The sequence below is a fragment of the Amblyomma maculatum genome, chromosome 1 (genome assembly GCF_055883805.1).
Source record: "Amblyomma maculatum isolate TAMU_Amacu chromosome 1, ASM5588380v1, whole genome shotgun sequence".
In the NCBI taxonomy this organism is placed as follows: domain Eukaryota; kingdom Metazoa; phylum Arthropoda; class Arachnida; order Ixodida; family Ixodidae; genus Amblyomma; species Amblyomma maculatum.
In genome coordinates this window covers 419,808,409-419,832,603 of record NC_139344.1, presented here as the reverse complement: position 1 = coordinate 419,832,603, position 24,195 = coordinate 419,808,409, and the positions used below count along the sequence as shown (strand labels likewise).

Below are 24,195 nucleotides of genomic sequence, written 5' to 3'. Positions count from 1 at the left end.
CACAAATTGTCCTCAGATCAAGTGCGTGACAAACTCAAATCAAGTACGAGAACGTGTCTCGGTGGGCACAAAGCGGCGCCAAGTGAGAGCGCGGTGCGAAAGCCAACACACTGCTAACTATACTCTGGAGTCCCTCGCGCAAGCGACTTTTCATTTCAAGTCAAACTTAAAAATAGTTCGAGAAAAACGCAGAGGTGCTACTCAAAATATCCATTCAAAAGAGCCCGCAGGCAATCCGTGAAGCCTGCCGAGCTCTTTTATACGACGAAATTCGATAATGCTAGGCCTACCTCAATGCAGCGTCCGCATTGTTTGGCGCAACACGATCCGTAGCGTCGTCTTATTTTGAGTGTACCACTTATCGAAAGCAAAGCTTGCAGCTTAGTATGCAAAACTGAAAGAAGAATTACGCCCAGAATCACACACTTCCCACTGGCGCATTCTTATGGAACACATTAGCGCTTCGGCCTCGCTCATTCACGCTTCCCGTAAGTCGCATTTTAATAAACCGTCTTCATCACGGACTCGGTGGAGCTCTGTTAAAATTTCGTCAGAGCTCTGTGGACGAGAAGCCGCAGCTGCTTTGGTGCTCACGGGGTTCTGTACTCAGTGTTAACCTGTGTTTGTGTCCGTGACTTGGCGTATCAAAGCGGGTTTCTGCCGTTAGTGCTACCGTTTCATATAATTCGTGTTTCGTGTATACGCCCAATGAAAAGAGCAAAAGTTTCAATGCCGATAGATTTGGCAAGAACCTCACGTTATACAGTCATCCAGTAACCGCTCAAAATGCCAATCCGAAAGGTTAAGGCTTCGTTCCTGATTGATATAACTCCCGTAGTTATCAGTTGATCCAGTGCTATCACTGTCGCTGCAAGGAAAGGTTCTGTCAAAATGGTCTCAAGGTTCATTTTACTGCTTTTTAATATTACTATATGGTGCGTTATTTAACCAATAAATCTGTAATAAAAATACGTCTTGAAGCACTATCCTTTATACGCTAGAGCTTACACATTTTTTATCGTGCTGTTTCTTTAGCGCTACATAAGCAAGTGCATTTTTATTACCATTGGTTGAAGTGCTAAGAAGCGCAATATTCGCACAATGTTGTGCTCGTCATTTCACACTGTGCACATTTTGTTCTGTCCTAAATCTCGTTAGAAATACTTTTTGCAGAACAAATATCACATATATGTAGACAATAGCCACAGCAGCGGATGTCAGCAGTGCATTCCGGTTAGATAAGCACACCCAACCTGGCTCCATCGTAGGCACTGAATTTGCAAAAAAAAGCCTCCTAAATTCAGCTGTCCGTTGACGCAAAAGCAGTTGACAGGTTCGATGTTCCACTCCCGCGTTACCTACTGTCTGCAGATTGCTGTTGTTGGCATATGTGCACTGGGCACCTTGAGTAGCCAAATATTGTTATATTGAACATGCCTTAATGAGCCAGACATTGCACTGCATGCTTTCCGGGCAAGTGTTGGATAAATGCACTAATCTGCAAGAGGGTGACGTAATGGTGGAGCTGATTTTGCTTGAGATCGTCACTGACAGGCGAAGGAAACGCTGCTGCTCCGAACTCCTGGACATACGTTGCCCTGTAGTTATGGATGATTTAAAACATTCTCAGGCGTCAATCGGAGGGTCGTTTCTTGTGAAGGGGCACACAAAGCTTGTATGCTGATATCCCTTCTGTCTCGTGGAAAGTTTGACAAAGATGCTTACGTGATTTGGTCGTGCATAACGGGGCTGGAGGGAGCAAAAACTGCTAACGCCATTCTTCCACAAATATACCGCACTGCTATCATCTCGTATTGCTAGACGTATGAGGAAAGCTCATTAAAACATAGAGTACAGTAAAGCGATGATGCGAGCGTGGCACCTTTCTGTGGCCATGCCAGATGGCGGCGCCGCTGCCTTTATCTCGCCGCAGATGGTTCTGTTTTCGTATCGTGCGAGACAAACAACGTAAAACCGCTGCCAAGGTTGGCGGGAGATAGATGTCAAATAGTCGGGAGCTTTTTGCGCAGCTTCACCGCGAATGAACCTGCGGTTGCGGCCGGAGATTATTCCAGACTGCAACAATACATTTGCCCGTTTCTTCAGCAGTGGCGTTTTCTTCTGGGGTTAGTAATGGCCTCAAATAAAACCAACTCCACCACTGTGCCATGCTATGTAAAAGATCCGCAGTGATTCACATTGAAAATCGTCGCTCATAACAGGCACTCGTTCGAAATTCAATGATGAGCGACACACTTCGTTCTGTACTCTTTGTTGCCCTGTATGAGCTCTGATTTCTATGTTCCTCGTGTAGCAGCTGTGTTAAATTTGCAAATATTTCATCCCCAACCCGCCAACCTATTTTGAAGTTCTCAGAGATTCGAATGCAAAGTGGACACACTAAAGTTCTTAAATTCGATATCCACAATCACTGCCAGCATCGTTTTCTCACACCTAATTCCTTTACACATGCGTACCTCACTTGTTCTTAAAACAGGCAGCCTCACCCTAGCGGGTATTCCTTTTTGACAAATGACTTGCCTCCTATACTCTCCTTTGCTCTTGACATCCAATTCGCCGGGGAAGGCATTGATATCCCGTTAAAAGTGGATTGGCTCTCAGGTTGGTGTTGTTAGCCCTTCACAGAGAGTCAATTTTTACTTGAACTTCAGGGGTCACGTGGCGAGTTTTAAAGCGAAAGTCTTTCTGGGCTCACAAAACAAAATCCCTTGTGCACGAGTTGTGCGCGAGATGTGCGCAAAATCTGTGCGCTGACGTGTCACTTGTCAGTGATCCCGATAATGTCATCGGAAAAATTAAAATCTTGTCTTCACCGGGAATTGAACCTCCATCTCTAGGATCCCCAGCCGAGTGCTTTATTTACCTTTGTCACGCAGGATCATGAAACGCTCATCATAATTCTTGTCTACCATGAGGACGATAGTAACGAAGACAACGACGTTACAATTCGTTATGGTGATAATGATAAGAGTAGCAGTGATAATGACGGTACATTTAGTTTATAATTATAATGAAAGTAAACGTGGAGCACCATTTGCTACAGCAACCCTACAGCTTTGGCATTTTTACAGTGTATATTCCACGATGCTCTCGGAATTTTAATATACAATTTACTTCTGGGTGCCTCTATAATTCTGTTTATTTTATATCAATTTTAGCGTGTGCTATGGTCTTTTTCGGGGAGAACTTTCTTTCACATTAGTTTTGTCTTTCCCTCACTGGATTGAGAGTTTACAAAATGTGGCCATAGCATGACATCAAATACACAAAGGACCTACAAGTAAATAAATGAACTCAACTGCAGTCGAAAAAATTAGTTCCATTGCTGGAAAACGGAGATCAAACTTGGCTTCTCTGTCGTCCCTTGAGTCGCAAAGCAAGTACGCTACCTCAGTGCAACCCCATGTGTTCAAATGTGCCACAGGGAGACAGAAATTTAGGCAAAGCACCGGCTAAAGAAACATAAAGGCGAGAGAAGTCCCGAGAAGGATAGTGGTTTGCACAGAGGTTCCACACTTTTCATTCCGGTTTACCAGTGTGTTCCCAAAGCACTTCCTAAGCCGTTGTCCAGTTGGATGTGCTTGGAAAAGACAACAAAATTTAAAAAAAATCATTTTGTACTATCTTCTTAGCACGCTGTCATCCGGTTACAATGCCCTGGCTGCTGTGACATGGGGCGACTTTGTTCGACCCCACGTGAGCCTCACGGACGCTTCAGCTCTGCGACTCACCAAATGCATCGGTCAGTCACAGGCACAAACTTTCGTTTCAAGTTACGTAGTGCGACTGAGACCGAAACTAACGTCCATGAAATCGCAGCGGCAACGTACGGACTGCTGTCCATATCCATCGCTTTCCTCGCATCATCCATGGAATCTATGATGCATGTAAGTGGAGTTTTTTTGTTGTTGCATGGGACCCCAATGCAAAGCTAGTCATCATTAATGGTATCCTTTCGAGTAGTGTTGCTTGAATGACGGCACGAAAGCCATAACGAAAAACTCTTCGTTTTTCGTTCACAAAACGAAATTCTAATATGGTGCGTCGGGCAGTGTGCATGTGTCCCAGAAATGTAAATTGAGTTGAGTTGAGTTATTGTATGCTACAGGTGGGAGTAGCCTTGCTTATTCTTTCGGCAATTGCTCCACCGTAGCATAAATTATGCATTAAAAACAAAAAAGTCTTGATATCTATGAAATATGCCACCAAATGCGCACAGTCATTTATAATAGTACATTCCACTCCAGCAGTCACCACCTATGCACACGTTCACTTAAAGTATAAAATTGTCCACCCCAAACGTCATCATCGATGCACACATTCACTCACAGTAAAACACAGTCTATTCTAGCAGTCACCATCTATGCACACATTCACTCACAGTAGAACCTAGTCCATTCCACCTTTCACCATCTAGAGTCAAGATCAGTGTCCTGCAGAAATTGTAAAAGAAGGCATGAAGCCTCCCTTCAGCATGTCAGGGTTCCACTCGGATAGAGAATGTCCTGAAGAGCATCGTGAAGGGCTCCTGCATTCTTAAAGGAAGCGAGTATCACACACCTTTCAGCTTTGTACTCTGGACAGTACATAATATAATGTTCGATATCCCCACACACACTACATATAGAACATAGCAGAAACGATTCCATGCCCGTCTTATGCATTCAGGCAGGAGCACGAGCAACCCCCATGCAAATTTGATGTAGTAGAATGGCCTAATGTATTCTCTGTCTTTTGGTCACACATGGTTTGCAGGGCGCACTTCACAGGACACTAAAATGGTTGAGTACCGTTTCTCCGAAGAGTGTTTTTTTTATCTTGAGGGACTTTTTCGAGGAAGTACCTGACAGTGCTTTATGGGTGAGACTGTCTGCCGCCTCGTCGCCTCTGACCCCTATGTGTGAGGGTGCCCATTGAAAATGTAAAATAAAGCCTATGCTGTACAGATTCTACAGCAAGCGTAGAGAGCTTATAGACAAGCCATCAGTAGGGAATCCGCGCTCTAACCTTTGAAGAGCAGATTTAGAATCTGCTAGGATGACAACAGGGTGAGCCGAACAAGACCCTAGCTTCCGTAAATCCACCTCAATAGCAACATTTTCAGCCGTTGAGGACGATACAACTTCAGCAAAGCGTGCATACCGCGTATAGTCTATAGAAGAAATGTAAAAAGCCGCTGAGCTAGATTTTCTGACCTTGTCTAAAGAACCATCAGTGCAAATATGAAGATAGCGGGCAGACTCTCTTTCTAAATGTTCAAGTAAGAGCGAACGCGTTGCTTCTAAAGGAGAACGGCGCTTTGCGTTCACGTGGGGAATCGTGACTTTACAGTTGAGGGTTGCAAATGACCAGGGTACTTTCAACCGTTTTATTTGCTTTCGAACATTAATGCCTAGAGATGAGTATTAAGTGTCAAGTAGGCTCTCGACTCAGATTTTTTCGGATCCGCTGTAGAAGGGATTGCCCAGCTACCGTCTCTCCGGGGCGGTCAAGCGTCATTAATAGTCTCTGTGAAGCGACAAGGCTAAGAAGTTTCGATAGTGACCCGCGAAGTAATGCATTGTTCGCTGCTGCCTGAGGAACTCCAATGGCTCTTCTTAGACTCTTTCTATGGAAACCTTCGAGATGTTCAAGCTGTAATGTCAAGGAGGGAATTAAAGGTAATTGGAATATTATGCGACTGATAGCTAGCGCTTCATCAGTTTGACCATTGAAAAAGGATGGTTTCCAGATTGCTCACTTAGTTCTAAGGATCATATTGAGACGCGAAGATAGAGATGGGACAATCGTGTAGACAGCTTTCCGCCACTACAGCGGAGAGTCAATAATGACACCCAGAAAACGCGTGTGATCGCATTGGCGAATGGAAGAGTGATAAGGTCTATCTTTAACCGTGCATGACTTCTTTATACCCCTGGAAACAAAAGAAAGCTAGATTTTTCCACTGATAGAGACAATCTCACACCTTGAAGGTAAGCTTGTACCGAAAGTGCAGTCTGTCGAGCTATCAGGGCTAATCGGTTTTGTTGGTAGCCACTACTCCAAATACAAATGCCGTTAGCATATATTGACATACGCACTTGCCTGCAATTTTTTCGCAATGAATCGGGAAGGCCAGCCATTACGACGTTAAAGAGCGTCGGGGAAAGAACACTTCCTTCAGGCACACCTCGACACCTCGTGATAGAGCCCTTTCGGGGATTATGGTACTCCCTAACCGTACTCGAACCGTACGACCCCTGACACATGAGTAAATGAACTTTAGCATTTGGCCTTGTATGGCCATGCTTCGCAGCCTGTTCAAAATAGAGCTTTGAAGCACTCTGTCATAAGCTTTTGCAACGTCAAGAAAAATGGCTAATGTGGAAAGACCGAAAGCTCTCTGGTACTCCTTGTGACGCACCAAATATAAGACGTTATCGTGGGCACTTAGTCCTAGCCGGAATCTTGCCATACATGTTGGCTGTGCCTTGGTGTTCTCAAGCCACCACGATAAACATTAATTTACCAGCTTCTCCATCAGCTTAGCCACACAGGAGGTCAGTGACACAGGGCGATACGAGGCAAGGTCTCTCATTTCTTTGCCAGTCTTCAGCACTGAAACTATATAAGCCACCTTCCATGACGGAGAAATTTCGCCTGTCTCCCAAACTCTATTAATGACGTTTAGGAGCTCCTTCCGCAGTTCCAGGGGCCGGGTCGGCAGAATTAGGTTGGTGACACCGCCGGGACCTGGTGCACACCGGCGCTGAGCGCAGTCTGAAGCTCCCCAAGCGTGAACGGGGGTGTCCATTATAGACGTGAAGGAAGCAGGTGGTGTATATAGGTCATTTCTAATATTTGCAGATACAACCTCATGTGCAAACACTTGTGCCAATCCCGATAAGGGTTTTTCCTTGCGCATTGCGAGAACTTCAAACGGCTTCAAAGGGCGAGGTTCTCTTGCAAGACGGCCAATGACTCGCCATATTCTCGTAATCGGTGAGAATACAGTAAAATTAGCACAGAATGAGGCCCATTGCGACCTTCATTCAAGTGCTGCCGAATGGCAGAATTTAGCCTATCGTAGGCTGTCTTACAGTCTCCGTCGCCCTTCTTCCACATGAGTTGTCGCTCCACCCTTCTCGCTGCGCAAAGGTTCCTAAGTTTTAAATCCAGGGCCAGAAAAGGATCAGGTAACTTGACCGCCGTAGTTGCTGCCATCTTACTAGAAATAAGTTTGTCAGTAACATCACCAGAAACACGTTCTAGGTGCTCTCTGCACTTGTCCCAGTTGACAACATGGCTGATTTTAGGAGCGCCCATATGATAGTCGGCTGCAAACACAAAATTCGGGTAATGATCACTTCCCATGCGGTCAGGTGCTGTGGACAACTTCACGCGGACATCAGGTCTGTAGGTGTCGCTGAGGCTGAGGCCGGAAGAAATTGGGGCTTCCGTCATTTGCAACACAAAGGTCCTAACTGTCAATAACGCCTACGAGTTTGCGTCCATGTGAATCCCCACACGAAATGATGAGCGTTGAAATCACTGCATATGATTCGAGGAGCTGGGCAGCAGTCGCAGAGCTGCTGCAGAAACAAATCAATTGCTACCTTCTTCAGCCGGGACATGTACACGGATACAATAGAAAGAGTTCAAAAGCCGAGCTGTATTTTCACAGCCGCTACCTCAGTGTCATCAGTGCAAAGATCAGTAACGTTTAAAGAAACACGTGAAATTTCTCATTCGTATGTCAAGCGTAGCACTGCCTGCAGGAAATTACTTTATGCTGCAGTTGTTACGGGTGACATATCCAGTCAAATATCTCCCTCTTGGCAGGCCAGCTTTAGACAGTGCCAATACTGGAACACAAGTCTCTTTCAAGGATAGCTTCATTTCAGCTAACCGGCTTAAAATCCCCGCGCAGTTTTATTATTATATAAACAATACTTTTCAGTGGACGTTATATCCTTGAGGTTGAACATCAGCCATAATAGGTCGAAAGGAAGTTGAAAACGAAGGCGGTATGCATGGACTTCAATGAAAGCACCAGCTGTAGGAAGTTCTTCAGGTTACGAGGCGGCATTGCTGGAACATGTGAACGCAGGGCCCCAAACAAAACATGGAGAAGGTCAGACACAACTTGATTTTTGAACTCCTTATTTTGCGCAACGCACCCACTCACAACGTGATGCCGACAAGGACACACTCTTGGCCACAGTTACTGGTTTGCTTGTTGCTTGTGAGGCATAGAAAATTCATCGCTGCCACCGAGTCTGGCCATGGTCGCTCAGAAACCTGGCCTCTTTTTACTGGAGGTCGAATAACTGACTCGCACGCAGTGGACCTTGGCATCTTGCTGGACTCAGATCTCTTAGGAATACGGCTGGTTGACGCCTCCAACGTTGGAAACTGTTCAATGCCTGGCTTATGCGGTTGGTTTTGGGAAAAATGTTTCGGTAGAAATGTAATTTGGTGCCACTTTTGCGGCTCTTGTTATAAGAGAACTGATGGTGGTACAATATAACTCTTCTTTTTAGCTCTACGGACTGGGAAAGAAACTGTTACAATTCTTATTTCGCGGCTAAAGTTTATCAGTAATGAAGCCACTTTGTGTTCTCTACGTAAAACGCCGCCAGCCTCATCGATATCGCCTAGTTATGCACATCATGCGAGCCTAGGTGGTGACAGCTAGAGACCTCCTGGTGCTTCAACTGAAATTGCTGGCTCACGCATCTTTATTTATTTATTTATTTATTTATTTACTTATTTATTTATTTATTTATTTATTTATTTATTTATTTATTTATTTATTTATTTATTTATTTATTTATTTATTTATTTATTTATTTATTTATTTATACAGAATATCTACAGCGCCCCCACTGGGGCATTGTTGTAGGAGGGAAACAGCATAAAAACAAACAGACGTACAATAAACGGTCAGTCGTACATTATTGTCACACAGCGGTAGGACATTTGCGGGCAGTATTACAGACAATCAGCCCTGCCTATAGCCAACAAATGTGACTTCACGATGCAGCTGGAAGGGACCGAAAAGTAACAGCAGGCCTAAACTATTGCGAACTCGCTAACCATCATCCATATTTCTTTGTGTTTTTTTTTCGTTCTTTTCTTTGCATCCCGGTCAAGATCTCTTTAAAGGGAAAATGCATCTTTCAACTCTCGTCGTCATGTCATCGTTTCTTAGGAAGACGAATAACGGTTTGCTAACTTCATTTTGCGCATAAAACTCTCCTGATCATGTGAATGAGACATTTTGGGAAAAAGCCCAGAATTTAAAATCATAAACGAGATTCAAAGGGATTCGTAACCTTGCGGCCAACGCAGGCTACAGCCTCACTCATGGGTGCAATGTCTGGTCCTCAGCTGGCTATCTTCGTTCTTGGCATCTTTTTTCCCTGCTGCAAGAAAAAGGTGAGGAAACAGGCGACTTGCCGTCGACGACTCAATATAGGACAGCGCCTCCGCGATGGGACTACCACGTAACGAGGAATTTCATTTTCTTCGAACTAATCGTTGAGGGTTTCCTCCTAGGAATCAGTTTTGTTACCCGTGCCTCTACATCGCTTGCGGTACAGAGCTTAAGATACGAGGCTTATATTTTATGGATGACAATTCTTTTCTCGAAATTGGTGGCGCCCAAGAGATAAAGTCAGTTGTCATGATACTATGTCATAAGTGATTGGTGATATGGTATATTTCTAGTTAGCACATACTACTGCACTATTTGTAGGACTCGTCTCTGGCATATGGACTTGTTATTAAACTAGGAACGTCGTCATAATTTACAAGTCATCGTCGTCATGCGACTATCTCATATGAATTCTGATGCAATTAATTACTAGTTATGGCATACTAGACATCTCAATAATTTTATGCTTTTTCACAATGCGGCCGCACCCCCCCGCCTCCCGCCGAGATTTTTTTGAAAAGTTGCCTGGGATCAGTTTTCGTTGACACATTTTTCGAACAAGCCTTGCGGGCAACTTCCGGCCTCACATTTCGCGTATCGTGACCCATGAAGGGCTTTCGCCTTAATAGGGAGCCCGCATGCTGCTCTGCTACCTTGCCGGGCAGTGTTACTGGAGCGATCCGCAGTCAATGCTGGCGGTATGATCCACAGAACACTTTTCGGGAACCCGCCGCTGCCCTTATTACTGAGTGAAAGAGCGAGGGGAACGCAACGGACAAAGCCGTGCTCGGGAAGCATGTTGGTTCGTAAAGCAGTTCTACTGGATTGCGTTATCGGTCTGCTATCTCAGGGTTTCAACGCTAGCCAGAATGTAAATAAACGTATAAGATGATTTGGAAAAAGGCACACATATTGCGCCTGGTGCTAGCTGTCCTACTAAGTAAAGTACATTTTCAAAGCTCTTGGTGCGACATATGCCCTCTTACAGGGGCAGAGCTGGCCACGGTTACACGAAACTGCCGCCCCCCCCCCCCTCACTGACGAAGCAGCCCAACTAGCCTGCATTACTAGCCCTTATCAGTTCCACGAAGCAGGCGGGCCGCGCTGTCTCTGGAATGCGGTAGTTAACTTGTCAGGGGTAGCGCGGAAGTGAAAGGTGACAATGAACACTATAGGGGATTAAACATTGGCGCAGTGGAAGCAATGAGTTTGCTCCTCAATGAGCAGGGTTTGTTTTAAACTGCTCCCTCGCGCCATCAGGCGTCGAACAGAGATGCGTCTGCCTGTAGTTCGAGGGTTGGAGCGATCCCACTCTAGCGCTGGAGTGGCTTCAGTCGTCATGCCGTCATGCCAGCACTTCCTCTTGCCACATTAGGTGTGCCGTGAGATCTCCCTTAAATTTTCCTGCTGCATATTTTATACATGAGCTTGTAAATTAGCCGGCTAGGATAGTGTGTCTTAGGTATTCGTCTTGCCTTTCCTAAATTTTTTCTTTCTCATCCGCTCATACAGGCCGCATTGGTGGGCCTTCTGTCCGCAGTAGTCATCTCTGCTTGGCTGGCTATCGGCTCCATTGTGTCCCCACGCAGGCCTCAGATCCTGCCCACTTCAACGGCTGACTGCATGGACTTCAACCAAACGATTACCGCCGGATCCAACGAACCGCCGGCAACACCAACGTAGGTTGTTGGTACTTTCTGAACGTAATCTGCACCTTTATTGCAATACCCAAGAAGCCGCAACTCTGACAGGTCAGCACAAGCAGATAGCAAGGTTTGCATTTCTGAGTTCAAGCGGTTTCATCGCTCGGGTCCTAGAAGAGCTGGTTTATGAAATGCTTCAAACAAAAGCAGGATGGAATTTTTGTCTGCCATGTCGGGCCTCGCATCATATCTGAAACCCACATTCTCTTGCCTTAGTCTAGAGGAAAAGCGCACACTGACGCAATCATAGATACCACTTTTGTATGTAAGTTCAGACCTTTACGATAGCTTTCAGTCTGTGTACTACCATCCGCAGACTACATTTATATAGGTTGAGGAGGAAAAGCATGTAGAAAAATTTGGAGACAGTTAAGCTCCGCAGAATAGCGTATGACATCACAGCTTTAATGGCTGCCAGCTCTCCTTATTGATCTTCGTTCGCCTATATGCACTTTTTTTCGCTTATGCTTATTTAATTTGTGATTCGATTGTCTAAGACATATTTTTTAACTTAGTCTTGCTAGGATATTTTGTGAAAATACCTCTGGATATAGATATGAAGCCCCGTTTTAAGCAAACCGTATGGATTGACCTCCATATATAATATAGGGGTAACATGTCCGGCGATGGACCCATATTTCTTTGACAATTCGTTTGTCGTCACAAAGCAGAAGTCCTAGTTGGCTGTGCTTACCAACTCGGTCATGTCACGTGGTCAGGTGACGTGACGCAACTAGTTGATCTGTCAGTTCCCGGTTAAGTCACTTGCAAACTACCATCTGCCAGAAGAACGCTCATGGTTTTTTTACTTCCAACGTCGGAGCCTAGCTTTCTGGAGGACTGGGCCTTTAACTTTAAAGCGGGACTAATTATTCACAGTCAGATAAAAAATTGGCCTTAGCACTAGAAGCGAAAATGCGAAAATCTTTGGTTCCCGTCGCATCATGCATCATGCAAATATACCAAGCAGGAGTGGTTTAACAGCTGGCGCATTTCACAAAAGGACTTGCTGCCCAAATATATGGAGATTACTCCACTAGACATTCGTGACAGAAGAGCATGTTAGATCTATAAAACACGTGAAGTTATGTGTGAAGTTCTCAAGGGAAGAAACATCTGTTCCTCTTTTTTGAGCAGTGGAATCTACCGATTCTACCACATCTCCTTCACCTGGTTCGTCCTGGTTGGCTTCCTCGTGCACATGGTGGTCTCACTGACTGTCAGCCTTATTGTCGGTAAGGTGCTGACGAAAAGGCTCATTTGTGTTGGAAATCTTGACGGGGGCAGACGGTTCCTAACTGGGGGGGGGGGGGGGGGGGGGGGGGGGGGCATTCGGTGTTGCTAATTTTTGTTGTGCTTCTGCTTCTCCCTGGATCATTTATTACGTCAGTGCAGGCAAATGTGCCTTCAGCGCAGAGTATAGACTATTTGCCAGGTTTTGACTATCTATGAAAGTCTGTTGGCTATTTCTTTCTTCGTGCTCGTTTGTGCAGGACACAGTATGGTGGTATTCAATTAGCAATATTGATAATACGTTTTCAGCTGATATAAACCTCAGAAAAGCACGAATATAATTCGGGATTTGGTATTTGATACAATACGCGCGTATCAAGCAATTGTATAGATGTAACGAAAGGTAACTAGTAGCTTAGTACAGAAACAATTTCCGGAAACAATTTCCGGAAACAATTTCCAATGCTGGAAAATATGCACAGGTCACTTTTGAACACCTCTGAGTTATACTATCATCCCACATCCTTTCATGTGGATGACAATGTATGTTTGGATGTTTCAAATAACCAGGAGCAGCCTTAAGCCTCTGTGGTCGCCATAGTTCTCGTACAAACATTGTACTCATAAGCACCTCAAAAGACGGTGAAAGATAAAACGAGAGCCTGTCATGCTTCCCGTTAATACATCAAAGGTCCGCCCTGCAGTTGAGGCATAGTGAATAGGGTGCCCAAGTTCTGAGCTTGAGGTAGCTGGTTCGAACTCGGCCGGTACGGCTGCGTCTCGATGCTAGGCACTGGTACACATACCACGTCAGTGGCGCCAAAGTACCCCAGGTGGTCGATACTCTATATTTCCGGAGCCCTTAATTACGGCTTCCCGTATAGCGTGATTCCCTTGTTAAAGCTAAATATTATTTACCAAAGCAACCTTGCTTTCATCGTTAATGAAGGGGACGCCTCCGTGTTGCGAATATTGTGAGGTCAGTTTCGCAGATCGGTCATTCTGGTTATTTCATTACATGTGGGTTTCGCGCGAAACCACAACCACTAAGCAGCATAGCTCGTTCGCTTCGCCTTTCGGTTCCGAATACAAATAAAAAAGGCACTGCAGTATCATGTTTTTGCTGCGTTCTGTTTCTCTGAAACGTGTATAGTGTTGTGTTTTTTCAATAATCTTATTGTTTTGTTTTGATCCTGTTTTTTTTTTTTTTGCGTAGTTAAACACGCAACGTCTATGAAGTATGCTCCTTCGTAGTTTGCATGTGTTGCTGATGGCTAACTCCGCTCTAATGTATTGTTATAGACCTTCATACACACCAAAACCGAGACGTATTTTCGATGTAGTGCGCTAAGGAGACAGGCGTATTTCGCATCTGCTAAAGCGCACACTGGCCGCACGTACAGTGCTGATTTGTTCACATTTAGAAGGCTTCGCCTACCGTAGACACCACAGAAAATATAATTTTTCTTGCTCAGGCAAATCGCGCCTGCATACAAAAACAAAAACAAAAAATGTTGATGTTGTTTACGAATTAGTCTATATTTCTATACAAACTAATTCTGCGAAATTCGAACTATTCAGGGTTTACAAAACTATCTTAGGACGACGTTTTGGAGGTGGTACCTTTAACCGAAAGAGTTTCAGGCTTAATAGGAAATAGTTGTACAACAGTTTGTGTGAAATTTAGTTGCTTTTTACGTCTTATGTATTTAAATGCAGCCCCTTCACACATTTCAATTTTTGATTGGCAGTAGCAGCTCAAAATATCAAAAGAACTGGAATAGATGGCGTAGTCGATTTGCGAAACCGATGCGCAGCGAAGCGAAAGTGACCCCAAAAAGCCGTATATATATGTATATATATCAAATAGCTGTTCGAACTTATTTCGGATTCGATCAACCACCTTTACAGAACATGCAGAGTCGGCAGCGATCTGCCTTGCCGGAAGGTAAAATAAAATAGAGAGAAGAGAACGTGATGTGAGCCTGTGAGAAACCCCATCCACTGTGCCTGGGTAGCAGACCTAAAGAAGGTTAAAAGCGCAGCTCTTGCTTTCACTCAGTCAACTTGGAAGGTAGTGCTTAGTCGGGCACTATAAACGTCCGTTCTCTGGTCACACATTGGCCAGTCATGTCCTCTTGAGGCTAACCACCTCTTTTCGTATGGCACGCTTTCCGTGATTTGTGTTCCGGGTTTTACGCAGAACATAACTCTTGTTGACGGCAGAGCCTTGCCGTCATACCAATTCTACTACTATGAAAGCTAAGCATAATACAGTGGAAATTACAACGAGAACACTAACAAACAATTATCCTCGTTTCCAGAGCGCAGCGAGGGTGACCGAGTGGATCCCAAGTACATTTGCCCATTCGTCCGAAAGTACATGAGAACCAGCAGTCACAGAATCGATGAGGCGAACAATGAACTCCAAAAGGCACTATCGAAGGTGCGTATGAGAGAATGACTGCCGGGAGCGGGTGTGCTGGGTAGCGTAGATTACAGCCTCCGCACTCAACTGCGCGCAGATGTTGCGCAAGGGATTAGGAAATAGCAAGTAAAAGGGCATAATGCTGTATGTTCCAACAGCAAATTATCAGCTCTAAAATATTAGATATTCACGTTGAGCAGAATAATTGCGTCATAGATTATAGGCACGAGCACTGTATAAAAGAAAATGTACCGGTAACAAAGGCGACAAAGAGCGGTGTGCCTAACACATTTAAGTTGTATTAAGGATGAGAAGAGAGGAGTCGCTGGAGAAAGATTTGATGTTGGGAAAGGTTCAGGGTCGCCGGAGAAGGGGTAGGCAGCGAACGCGATGGCTAGATGGCATCCTCGAGGCACTGCAGATGAAGTTATGTGATGTTAGGAAGATAGAGAGAGACCGGAAAGCGTGGCGTGATGTGGTCCATAGGGTCGCGAAGAGACGGACACGACTGAACAACTGAACTGAACTGAAGGAGAGCTTAGCTGTAAGTGGTCTGTTGGAACTACACGGAAACCTATGTTTCTAACAGTGATGAAGATAAAGCATGGCTGATTCAATTACTTACCCAAGAAAAAAATTCAAGAGACCCTTAAAGGGATTAGAATCTATGAAAAGCTATTTATTAGAATTATAAAAAAAAAAACCACTAGCGATAGGTATCCCATCAGTACTTTCTACAACCCAAGCTTCATTTTAGTACCAAACTTATGGGCGATTGAAAGTAATGCTCGTCCTCTCCTCCTCAAATGACCCCACTCCGGTGAGCAAGAATAAAAAAAAAAAAGAAGAAAACAAGTTGCAACGGCACCACACCACAGCCCGTGCAACTCGTTTAGTTTGGGAGAATCCAATAAGTGGGCGCGTCCAGCAGCCCCAATGACGTCAGTGGGGAGGTATGCATGCGGCGATGAGTCGCCCGAATCAGCCGCGAGGACCACATTTTACAAACTATTTGCAAAATATCGGCTTGACATAAAACTTTCAAATCTGACTCGAATACTCACAAACCTCATCTCTGTGAATTGATCGCATCAGAACGATACCCCAAGAAGCATTTCAGGGGCGCTTTTTAAGCTTCGACTTCAGGATGCGATGCTGCAGCGGTGATGAGTCTCTTCAGTTGGCTGGGGTCACTTCACCTGTCCGTTCACAGGCATGATCACTATTTTCTACGTTTTTTTATGATCTTAATTTCGTTTCTTTCAAACCAAATTCAATTGCGCTTATAACACTGCACTTTGTTTTCAGTGTATAGAGTTTAATTTACAACATACCATGTCGTAATAATGTTTGAATCGAGCTGCTACTTTGGAATCATTTATCTCTTTTTTTATTAGCTCCAGTTTCGTGTGATACCAAGACCATCTCAGCAAATACGGAGGTCTTTATTTTTGACACACCGAAAACAGTTACGATTCCGGTTTTCCTTTGAAGAGGACCAATAAGGCTAAAGGTTTAGACGTAATATTGAAGTCACGCCTATTTGTGAACTCTACTAGCATCGACGAAAAAGTAAGGATTAGGGGTGTGCGAATATTCGAAATTTTCGAATATCGATATTCGATTCGGTAAACGAATCAAATAGTGGAAATTGAAAATTATTCGAAACTGTTCGAATATCTTCGCAAATTTTCGAATAATTTTCGAATACTTTTCGAATAACTGGCAAGAATTAACTTCTCGGTTACCTCCGACCATTCCCGCGAAGGCAGCGTCAGCTCCGAGCAGGCACAGCTTGCTGCCGCAATAAACCTACGCGAGAAACAGAGATCACCGTTTTAGGGAGCCTACATGCTTCAGCGTGGCCGCGACACGGTCCATTCGCATGGAAACCTTCTTAAAGATTGGACATATCACGAATCACGGTGGCAACTTCTCGTAGTCGTGTCATAGTTCCCACGTCTCTAATCTGCCGAGAAGTAACGCTACATGTTTATTCCCTGAAAATTTCATTCACTTTCATCATCAATAGTTGAGGTTAAGTTTATTATGCGAGTGGCGCATGACATGAGAATTGCATGAATGTTGTCAGCTCATGCTCATACATCTCTCCACTATATATCTCAGGTCGCCTAGCGCCAGTTGTAATCGCCTAGCGCCAGCTAGAGGGGAGCACGCGAGCTAATTGAGAAAGAACGAAAGCAACGAAAGTCACTGAAAAGAAGAGGACGATGAGGAGATCGCGCGCTCGGCGATAACTAGTTCGAAGAGCCAACAGCAGGGGAAGCGCAACTCTATGGCCTCGGGTTACGCGGACGCAAGTCGGACGAAAGCGTCGCTCAGCCATTCGTAATGTCTGATATATTGTATCATGCAATCTAGTTCACTAAATAAACTCGTTGAAACGTAATTGTTGTAGATAAAAACAACCAGCAACTGACAATGTGCGTAGAGATTAATAGTTGCGCCCCCTAGAGGAGATTAGCGTTTTCCCGTTAGATCTATTACTCCACGAGTTATAGCGCTCTACCGCAGCGCTATAACAGCGCTATAACGAATAGTAGAGCGCTCTATAGCGCTCTACTATTCGATTCGTATTCGATTCGCTGCTTTCACTATTCGATTCGTATTCGATTCGCTTTTTAGCTACATTATTCGTATTCGATTCGATAGCAAGAGTGCACTATTCGTATTCGATTCGGTTTGGAAAAAGTACTATTCGCACACCCCTAGTAAGGATGCCTGAGCTGTGAATTATAACCAGTAACCAGTAACAGCCTTTTTGCCCTGAAATAACAATTTTCGTGCTTTTCAAATAAAGATCTATGATTTAGGTGCCTATAGTTAGGGCTATAATGCATCCCTCATATTCCATATGCAAGTTGTTGCTAATGCGTTTAGCGAAATAATTTAATATAATGCACCAAGGTCATCAAAAAGTGATTTTAGTTGCAGATCTGCTCAGAGCGACAAGGCTGAGAGCCAATTATATGCAGAGGTAAAAATAGTACCGAGATGCACGTGCCACCACTAGCCCTATGATACACTTCCATTTTATGAGAGTGGGTACGTCATGGGGAGCTGCACTTGAAAGGCTTAAGGCACTCGAAATACAGAGGCATTCAGCTGCAGTTTTTAAGGTTTCTTGTCTGAAATAATGCCTACAGCATGAAATGCTTAATTTACTTCAAATGCCTAATTTATCAGCATATCATTTTGTGGAGCAGTATGCCAGCTCGTATTACAGAATACAATTAGTAGATTGCTTCCAAATCATAATCAAGGTTTTGGAGGTGGGTGATAGTGAATTGCCGATATGCAGCGCCATAGCGTTCGTTGTATACTTAATTAATTTTTAGTGTGAAAGTTCTACTGCTCGAGGTTCGAAGCCCTAAGTATAAGGTCTGCGTGATCCATGTAACTGACGTGACCGTGTCAGCCTATAACGTTGAAACAGATTGTAAAAATGAAAAAAATAAAACCAAAACACGCAGGAGCGGATCGGATTTTAGCCCATGCAGTTTTTCCTTAGTGGGAAGCCAATACGGAACGTCGCGCTACCAAAGGTGTTTTGCTTATTGCACTCAAACTGTACAATATTTACAGAACAGGTCTCAGCCGTATTTGAATGTCTTAAAATCACAAAATTCTTTCAATTATTTTAATGTTTCATCGTGCGGGAGCCAGGGAAATGATGGATCCTCATGTGTGTCACCCCTCGCACCGTGTGTCACCCCTCGCACCATGTGTCACGTCTTGCTTGAACGTACCGCTATCTATTTCTGCAATATTATGCAGGCCCAAGGTGAATACAAAATATGGTATACCTTCCTCGTTTTGAATCAGCAGATGCCTGATCCTGTGAGGGTTAAGTCAAAAATCCTTCTTGGGGGTCCTCTGGAGCACGTCCCAGAAGAACACTGCGTCCCAGCTGTGCAAAAAACGTGCTTAACGGTTTCTTCTTCTTTTTTGTTTTTCATGGCAGACAATGGGCTTCCCAAAGCAGAACAATTATCTTCCCTTGCGATCACGCTTTAAGCGGCGAGGCCCCACTCAGTAATCTATCAAGGAATGTTTTGGTTGCAGGAGTAATGTAAGTTTTTTAACTCGTTTAAGAACGTCTTGAGCAGGGTCTGCACTGCAGATGATCCTATACAATGTTGAAGAGAAGAGCGAGGCACATATATAGCTGCTAAAATTTTTCCGTTACACGTGGCCAGGATAATCACATGAAAATTGTCTATGAACAAAACGACTAGGTTGTACAACTTCTTTCAAGTAGCCACGAATAGTTCCTTGAGTACAGTGGGATGCGACAAAAGTTTAAACTGAACAACAGCGCGTAGAATGCGTAGAATACGAACCCTAGCATCCCAAAACAAAAAAAAACTAAACGATGGGATAACTGCCGTACAAATAAGCGGGATAATTCAAGACATCCAGCGCGTACACTTTGATAGTTAGACTTGTCCTTTCTACCAACGCAGCTGATCACCTCGCGTGCTTTCCTGACTCTCTCTTGGTGTGAATTGTATGAACTCGTTTTCATCAGCTTCTAAACACAATGCAAAACCAGGAGCCTACAGGCTGAACGCATGCTTTCTCATGTTCAGTCGGTTTAAGTACGTAAAAACACCACGAATGTTTTGTTTCCTCTTTCACCTCGATATGCAGGATGGACATCAAGGACGCCTGGCTGAAAATACCGAACTAATGGAACGCCATCAGTGCCTTTAAGCTACTGGGAAAAATATTTTCTTGCCTAGGCGATGTCTCTGTGCTAAAGTCATCGCTAAGGAAAGGCACACTCCTCTGGTCTTCATGTAAAGGGGTCCTGATAAGAGCAAAGGCACATGTTCAGGGATGTGAAAAAACCAATTATAAATATTTCTTCGACTTGAATGAAAATGAGTAGCGAGGAGGACCAGTGCAAATGGAAACTCAGATTTGTAGTAATAAAGGGTATTTTTAAACTCACCAGTAATAGCGCTGAAATTAGAGCTGAAGCACGTTTTTGTGAATTCCGCGAGATGCAGGATATCAGGAATATATTGATTGATTGATTGAATGTCCTTTATTGAACGGGAAGGCTCATGGCCATGGATGGGGATAAAGGGGAGCAGACAATCTTCATTGTTTAGGTCGTCACTCGAATCACATTGCTCTAACCAGGCCACTAAGCGAGCCATACTTGGCAAATATCATCTGTGTGTTTGCATCAGTTTCTAGAAGGGAACGGTAGTTCAGGCGGTAGGGTTCGATCTCGGGGCGTCCAGTAGAAAAAGCAGGGCATTCCCAAAGTAAATGAGATATGCCGCCGCAGGTTAGAGTCGTACAGTGGGGGCACGTAATCATTTTCTCCTTATACTGACGCCAGCGGGCCATAATACGTGGCGTGTAAGCCGCATGGGCGATGAGCTTATTCAAAAAGACTTCTTGACTTCGGGTGAGGTGGGTTCTTCTCGTAAAAGGTGGGTCTGGTGTGGCCACCCGCATGCGATGCTGACTGAGGCTACGAAGACTGGTCCGAGTATAGTGCATAAGGGCAAGAGAAGGGGTGAGTTGCCCGCCCAAGGTCGAATAAGGATGAAGCAAGGGGGGTGGGGAAGTAAATGTGGACATCCCACCTGCCAAGGCAGCCGCGGCGTGTGCCGCCGCATTGCCCCCTGATTCGTCCGAGTGACCTGGGGTCCAGTGAATAGCGACAGTTCTGGTCGCGAGTTGGTGGCGTTTAAGGAGGCGCTGTATAGCCGTAGCTGTTGCATCTTGTGAACCCGGAGTAGCGATTTCCTTGTAAGCTTCAAAGGAATCAGTAAGAATACGTAGTGACCCAGTTCCGGTGCAAGGCACTCCTGACAAGGCTCCCCAAATCGCGAGGAGTTCAGCGTGAAGAGGGGTACCCTGAGGTAGATGGCAGGCATAAGCGCCTGAAAGGGAAGGGTTGTCATCGCATACCCAGGCCATAGATGCGAATTCGCTTGTAATGGATGCGTCGGTGTATATGTCAGTCGTATCGGGGATTCGCTCTTGTCGGTGATGGGCAGCTAGGAGCTCCCGGGGAATGACAAAATCGCAGTTTATAGGTCAGCGATGGACGCGTGTGACTACTGGCATCTCCCAAGGGGGAAGTGATGCATATAGGGCTGGTGTTTTGTCGTTACGCTGTTCATCCCAGGCCAGCAGGCGACGCCCCTGGACAGTGTTCTCTAGATGTATTCGATGAGGCGTCTGTGACTCGGTAACGATAGTAGTGAGCGGTGGAAGAGCGGCCAAACGCTCAAGTTCGGCTATAGGAGTGTGCTTAGGTAGACCGGTAATAGTGCGTAGTGTTGCGCGATGAAGGCGTTCGACCTTAGCGAAGTCAGTCTTCGACAGTTGGAGGACCGGTGTGCCATAGAGGATTTTTCCGACCGCCGCTGCTCTGGCCATCGCACGGCAGGCATGCTGCCGCGCACCGCCGTGCCGGTTGGACAGGCGACGAATAGTATGTAGCAGTGCTGGCCAAAGGCGTTGTAACTGATGAACCCATTTCTGGGGGCTGTTGCAGCTTGATATGGGCAGGCCAAGAATGCGGATTTGCCCATTTGAGGAGGTGATGGTGTTGCCTCCGATGTGAAGATGGATCTGCATACTGGGGTTGGTTTTATGTTTTCCGTCGATACTAATCAATTCTGTTTTATGTGGTGCGAGTTCGAGGCCAATTTTGGTTAGTGTATCTTCAAGACAAAGAAGGGCCGCCTGAAGTTCAGTCTCCATAGAATATTTGTCTACGTAATCCGCTGCCTCAGTCCAGACGGTAATATCATCGGCATATATAGCGAATCTTGCGCTTGTGCTGATTTCCAGATTCTCGGCGACGCGTGTCATGGCCAAGTTGAACAATATGGGTCCGAGAATGGAGCCCTGAGGTACACCCCTATCCAAGTAATAGGTTTTGGGCACCCATCCCGGAGCTTTGCCATGTAGCTAAATGGGTCTAGATGTCAAAAAATTGCGGATCCAGATTTGGGCACGATTACTAGGAAAGCGTTTGGCGAGTTCCTCCAGGATAACCTCATGGCGAACATTGTCAAAAGCTTTGTGTATATCGACAGCCAGGAGATAGTCAGGTAGCGTTTTACGATGAGCTCTATTCAGAACTCTTCGCAAAAGCCAAAGGCAGTCATGCGTTCCAAGGTTAGGGCGGAAGCCGGCTTGAGCTGGATGAAATCCAGGACTGACGTATTCAATGTAGTGACTAATCCGGGTATGCAGCAGGCGCTCGATGAGTTTACAGAGATGTGAAGTCAGTGCAATTGGACGCAAATTACTAGGAAGTCGAGGGTTTTTGCCAGGTTTAGGGATAGGAAGAATAAGAGAAAGCTTGAGGTTATCCGGTACCGTTCCGGTCTCCCAGTAAGAATTAATGATGTCGAGAAGGGCATCCTGGGCTGCCGAGTCGAGATTGCGAAGCTCCTGCCAACTAACTCGGTCATGCCCGGGTGTGGCGCGAGCTCGGCCTCTTCCGAGGGCTGCTTGCAGTTCTCCCTTTGAGAATGGGCGATCCAGGTCTGGATCAGGGTTTCCGACTGGGAAAATGGAAACTGCTGGTGGAGGCGTTAGGCTGGCGTGTGGGAAAAAGGTGCGTATAACTTCATCTTCTACATCAGCCGGGTTGCCATTGAGAAGGAGATCGGCGAGAGGTGGTGCCCCGCGTGCCTTGCCATTTAGGCCACGAAAGATGCGCCAAAGTTGTGACTGGCCCGGTACTTGTCCAAGTCGGTCGCATGTAGAGTGCCAAGCCTCACTTTGCAGGTGAAGCTGGTATGCCCGGATAAGCTTGAATTGTCGTCGAAGAAGCACGAGATCTTTGTGACGTTTTCCGCGTGTCCGAAAACGTTGCGTGAGGTGATCTGCGCGACGCCAAAGGTTAGCCAGGTGAGCATCCATGCCAACTGTGGAATCGTCACAGGGGATATATTCGAGAGCTTGAGTGCGGGCATCTCGGAGCACAGACAGGAAGGTGTCAATATCCGAGAAGGGGGTCGTAGTATTAGCACGAAACTTGTCCCAGTTGAAAAACGAACGTGTTGTCCGAACGCGAAGACATTTACGATTGAGATTGAGCAAGATAGGCAAGTGATCACTACCCCAAGAATTAGTAAGGACTTCCCAGCGCCGAAGAAGACGCGGTGATGAGAATGTGAGGTCCAGTGTAGTGTCTGCTTAAGAGGGATGTAGACCGATACGGGTCGGCACGTTAGGTTCGTTGCACAGGCTAAGAAGAGTTTGATCAAGGGCGTCATATAGGTGTTTACCACGTTGGTTAGGCTGAGATGAGCTCCAGGCTGCGTGATGTGCGTTGAAATCTCCGCCAATAAGAATAGGATAAGGGTGTGCTGCGTTTTCAAGGTCAGGGAGCCAGGAACAGGGTTCTGCCATGACGTTACCTGGCCGGAAATAGGCCGATGCTACGACGAAAGGTTTTTGGCCAGGGGGGAAGATTTTTACTGCAACAATCTCACGAGTGGAAGAGCAAAGGGATTGAAGCGAGAGCTGAGTGGAAGGACAATCGTTTCGGATTAAGACGGCCGCCTGCCCCTCTGAACGGCCGTTTTTATGTTGGATAGTAGGTGTCTGGTAAGTGCAGTAACCAGGAATTTTACAAGGACCACGCGTTTCTTGAAGAAGTATGAAAAGAGGACGGCGCTGAGGCACAATTGTACGAAGGGTAGGACCATTCTGATTGAAGCTTCTGCAGTTCCATTGAATCCCATGAGCCATAGTGCTCATGAAAGGGGCACAGATTTACGGCGCTTACTATCGTCTGTGAGTGTGGTACGTTGGAACTCCTCAAACATAGTCTGCAGATGGCTCTGCATGGAAGTGAGGGCAGCAGTAAGAGTTGCATTAACTTCCTTTCGCAGAGTTTCTTCCAGCTTCTGTGTCTCTTGGGCGCGTTCCTGTCGGATTAGCCCGAGCATGTGGGTATAGGCGGAGTCAGACGCTGTGACCGGTTGCGGCCGGCGGGTAGGCGAACGGCTTTTGCGGCCCTTCTGTGAGCGGCTGCGTTGCGGAGTCTGGGAACGAGTTCGGGTGTCCATTGTTATCTTGTCCTTAGTTATCATCTCCCGGAGACGCTGATTTTCCTGGACATCAAGGACGCCTGGCTGAAAATACCGAACTAATGGAACGCCATCAGTGCCTTTAAGCTACTGGGAAAAATATTTTCTTGCCTAGGCGATGTCTCTGTGCTAAAGTCATCGCTATGGAAAGGCACACTCCTCTGGTCTTCACGTAAAGGGGTCCTGATAAGAGCAAAGGCACATGTTCAGGGATGTGAAAAAACCAATTATAAATATTTCTTCGACTTGAATGAAAATGAGTAGCGAGGAGGACCAGTGCAAATGGAA

General features: G+C 45.5%; 1 protein-coding gene across 1 annotated transcript in view; it reads left to right on the top strand.

The window, feature by feature from the left end:
- The window catches only part of LOC146209222 (sodium-coupled monocarboxylate transporter 2-like), a 42,503-nt gene extending 27,664 nt beyond the window's left edge, over positions 1-14,839 (top strand). Inside the window, exons 7-12 of the mRNA XM_084579823.1 lie at positions 3,654-3,763; positions 3,841-3,908; positions 9,355-9,441; positions 10,952-11,118; positions 12,280-12,377; positions 14,700-14,839. Coding sequence (XP_084435949.1) covers positions 3,654-3,763; positions 3,841-3,908; positions 9,355-9,441; positions 10,952-11,118; positions 12,280-12,377; positions 14,700-14,839 — 670 coding nt within the window. The remainder of the gene's footprint in view (positions 1-3,653; positions 3,764-3,840; positions 3,909-9,354; positions 9,442-10,951; positions 11,119-12,279; positions 12,378-14,699) is intronic.
- The last annotated feature ends 9,356 nt before the right edge of the window (positions 14,840-24,195 follow it).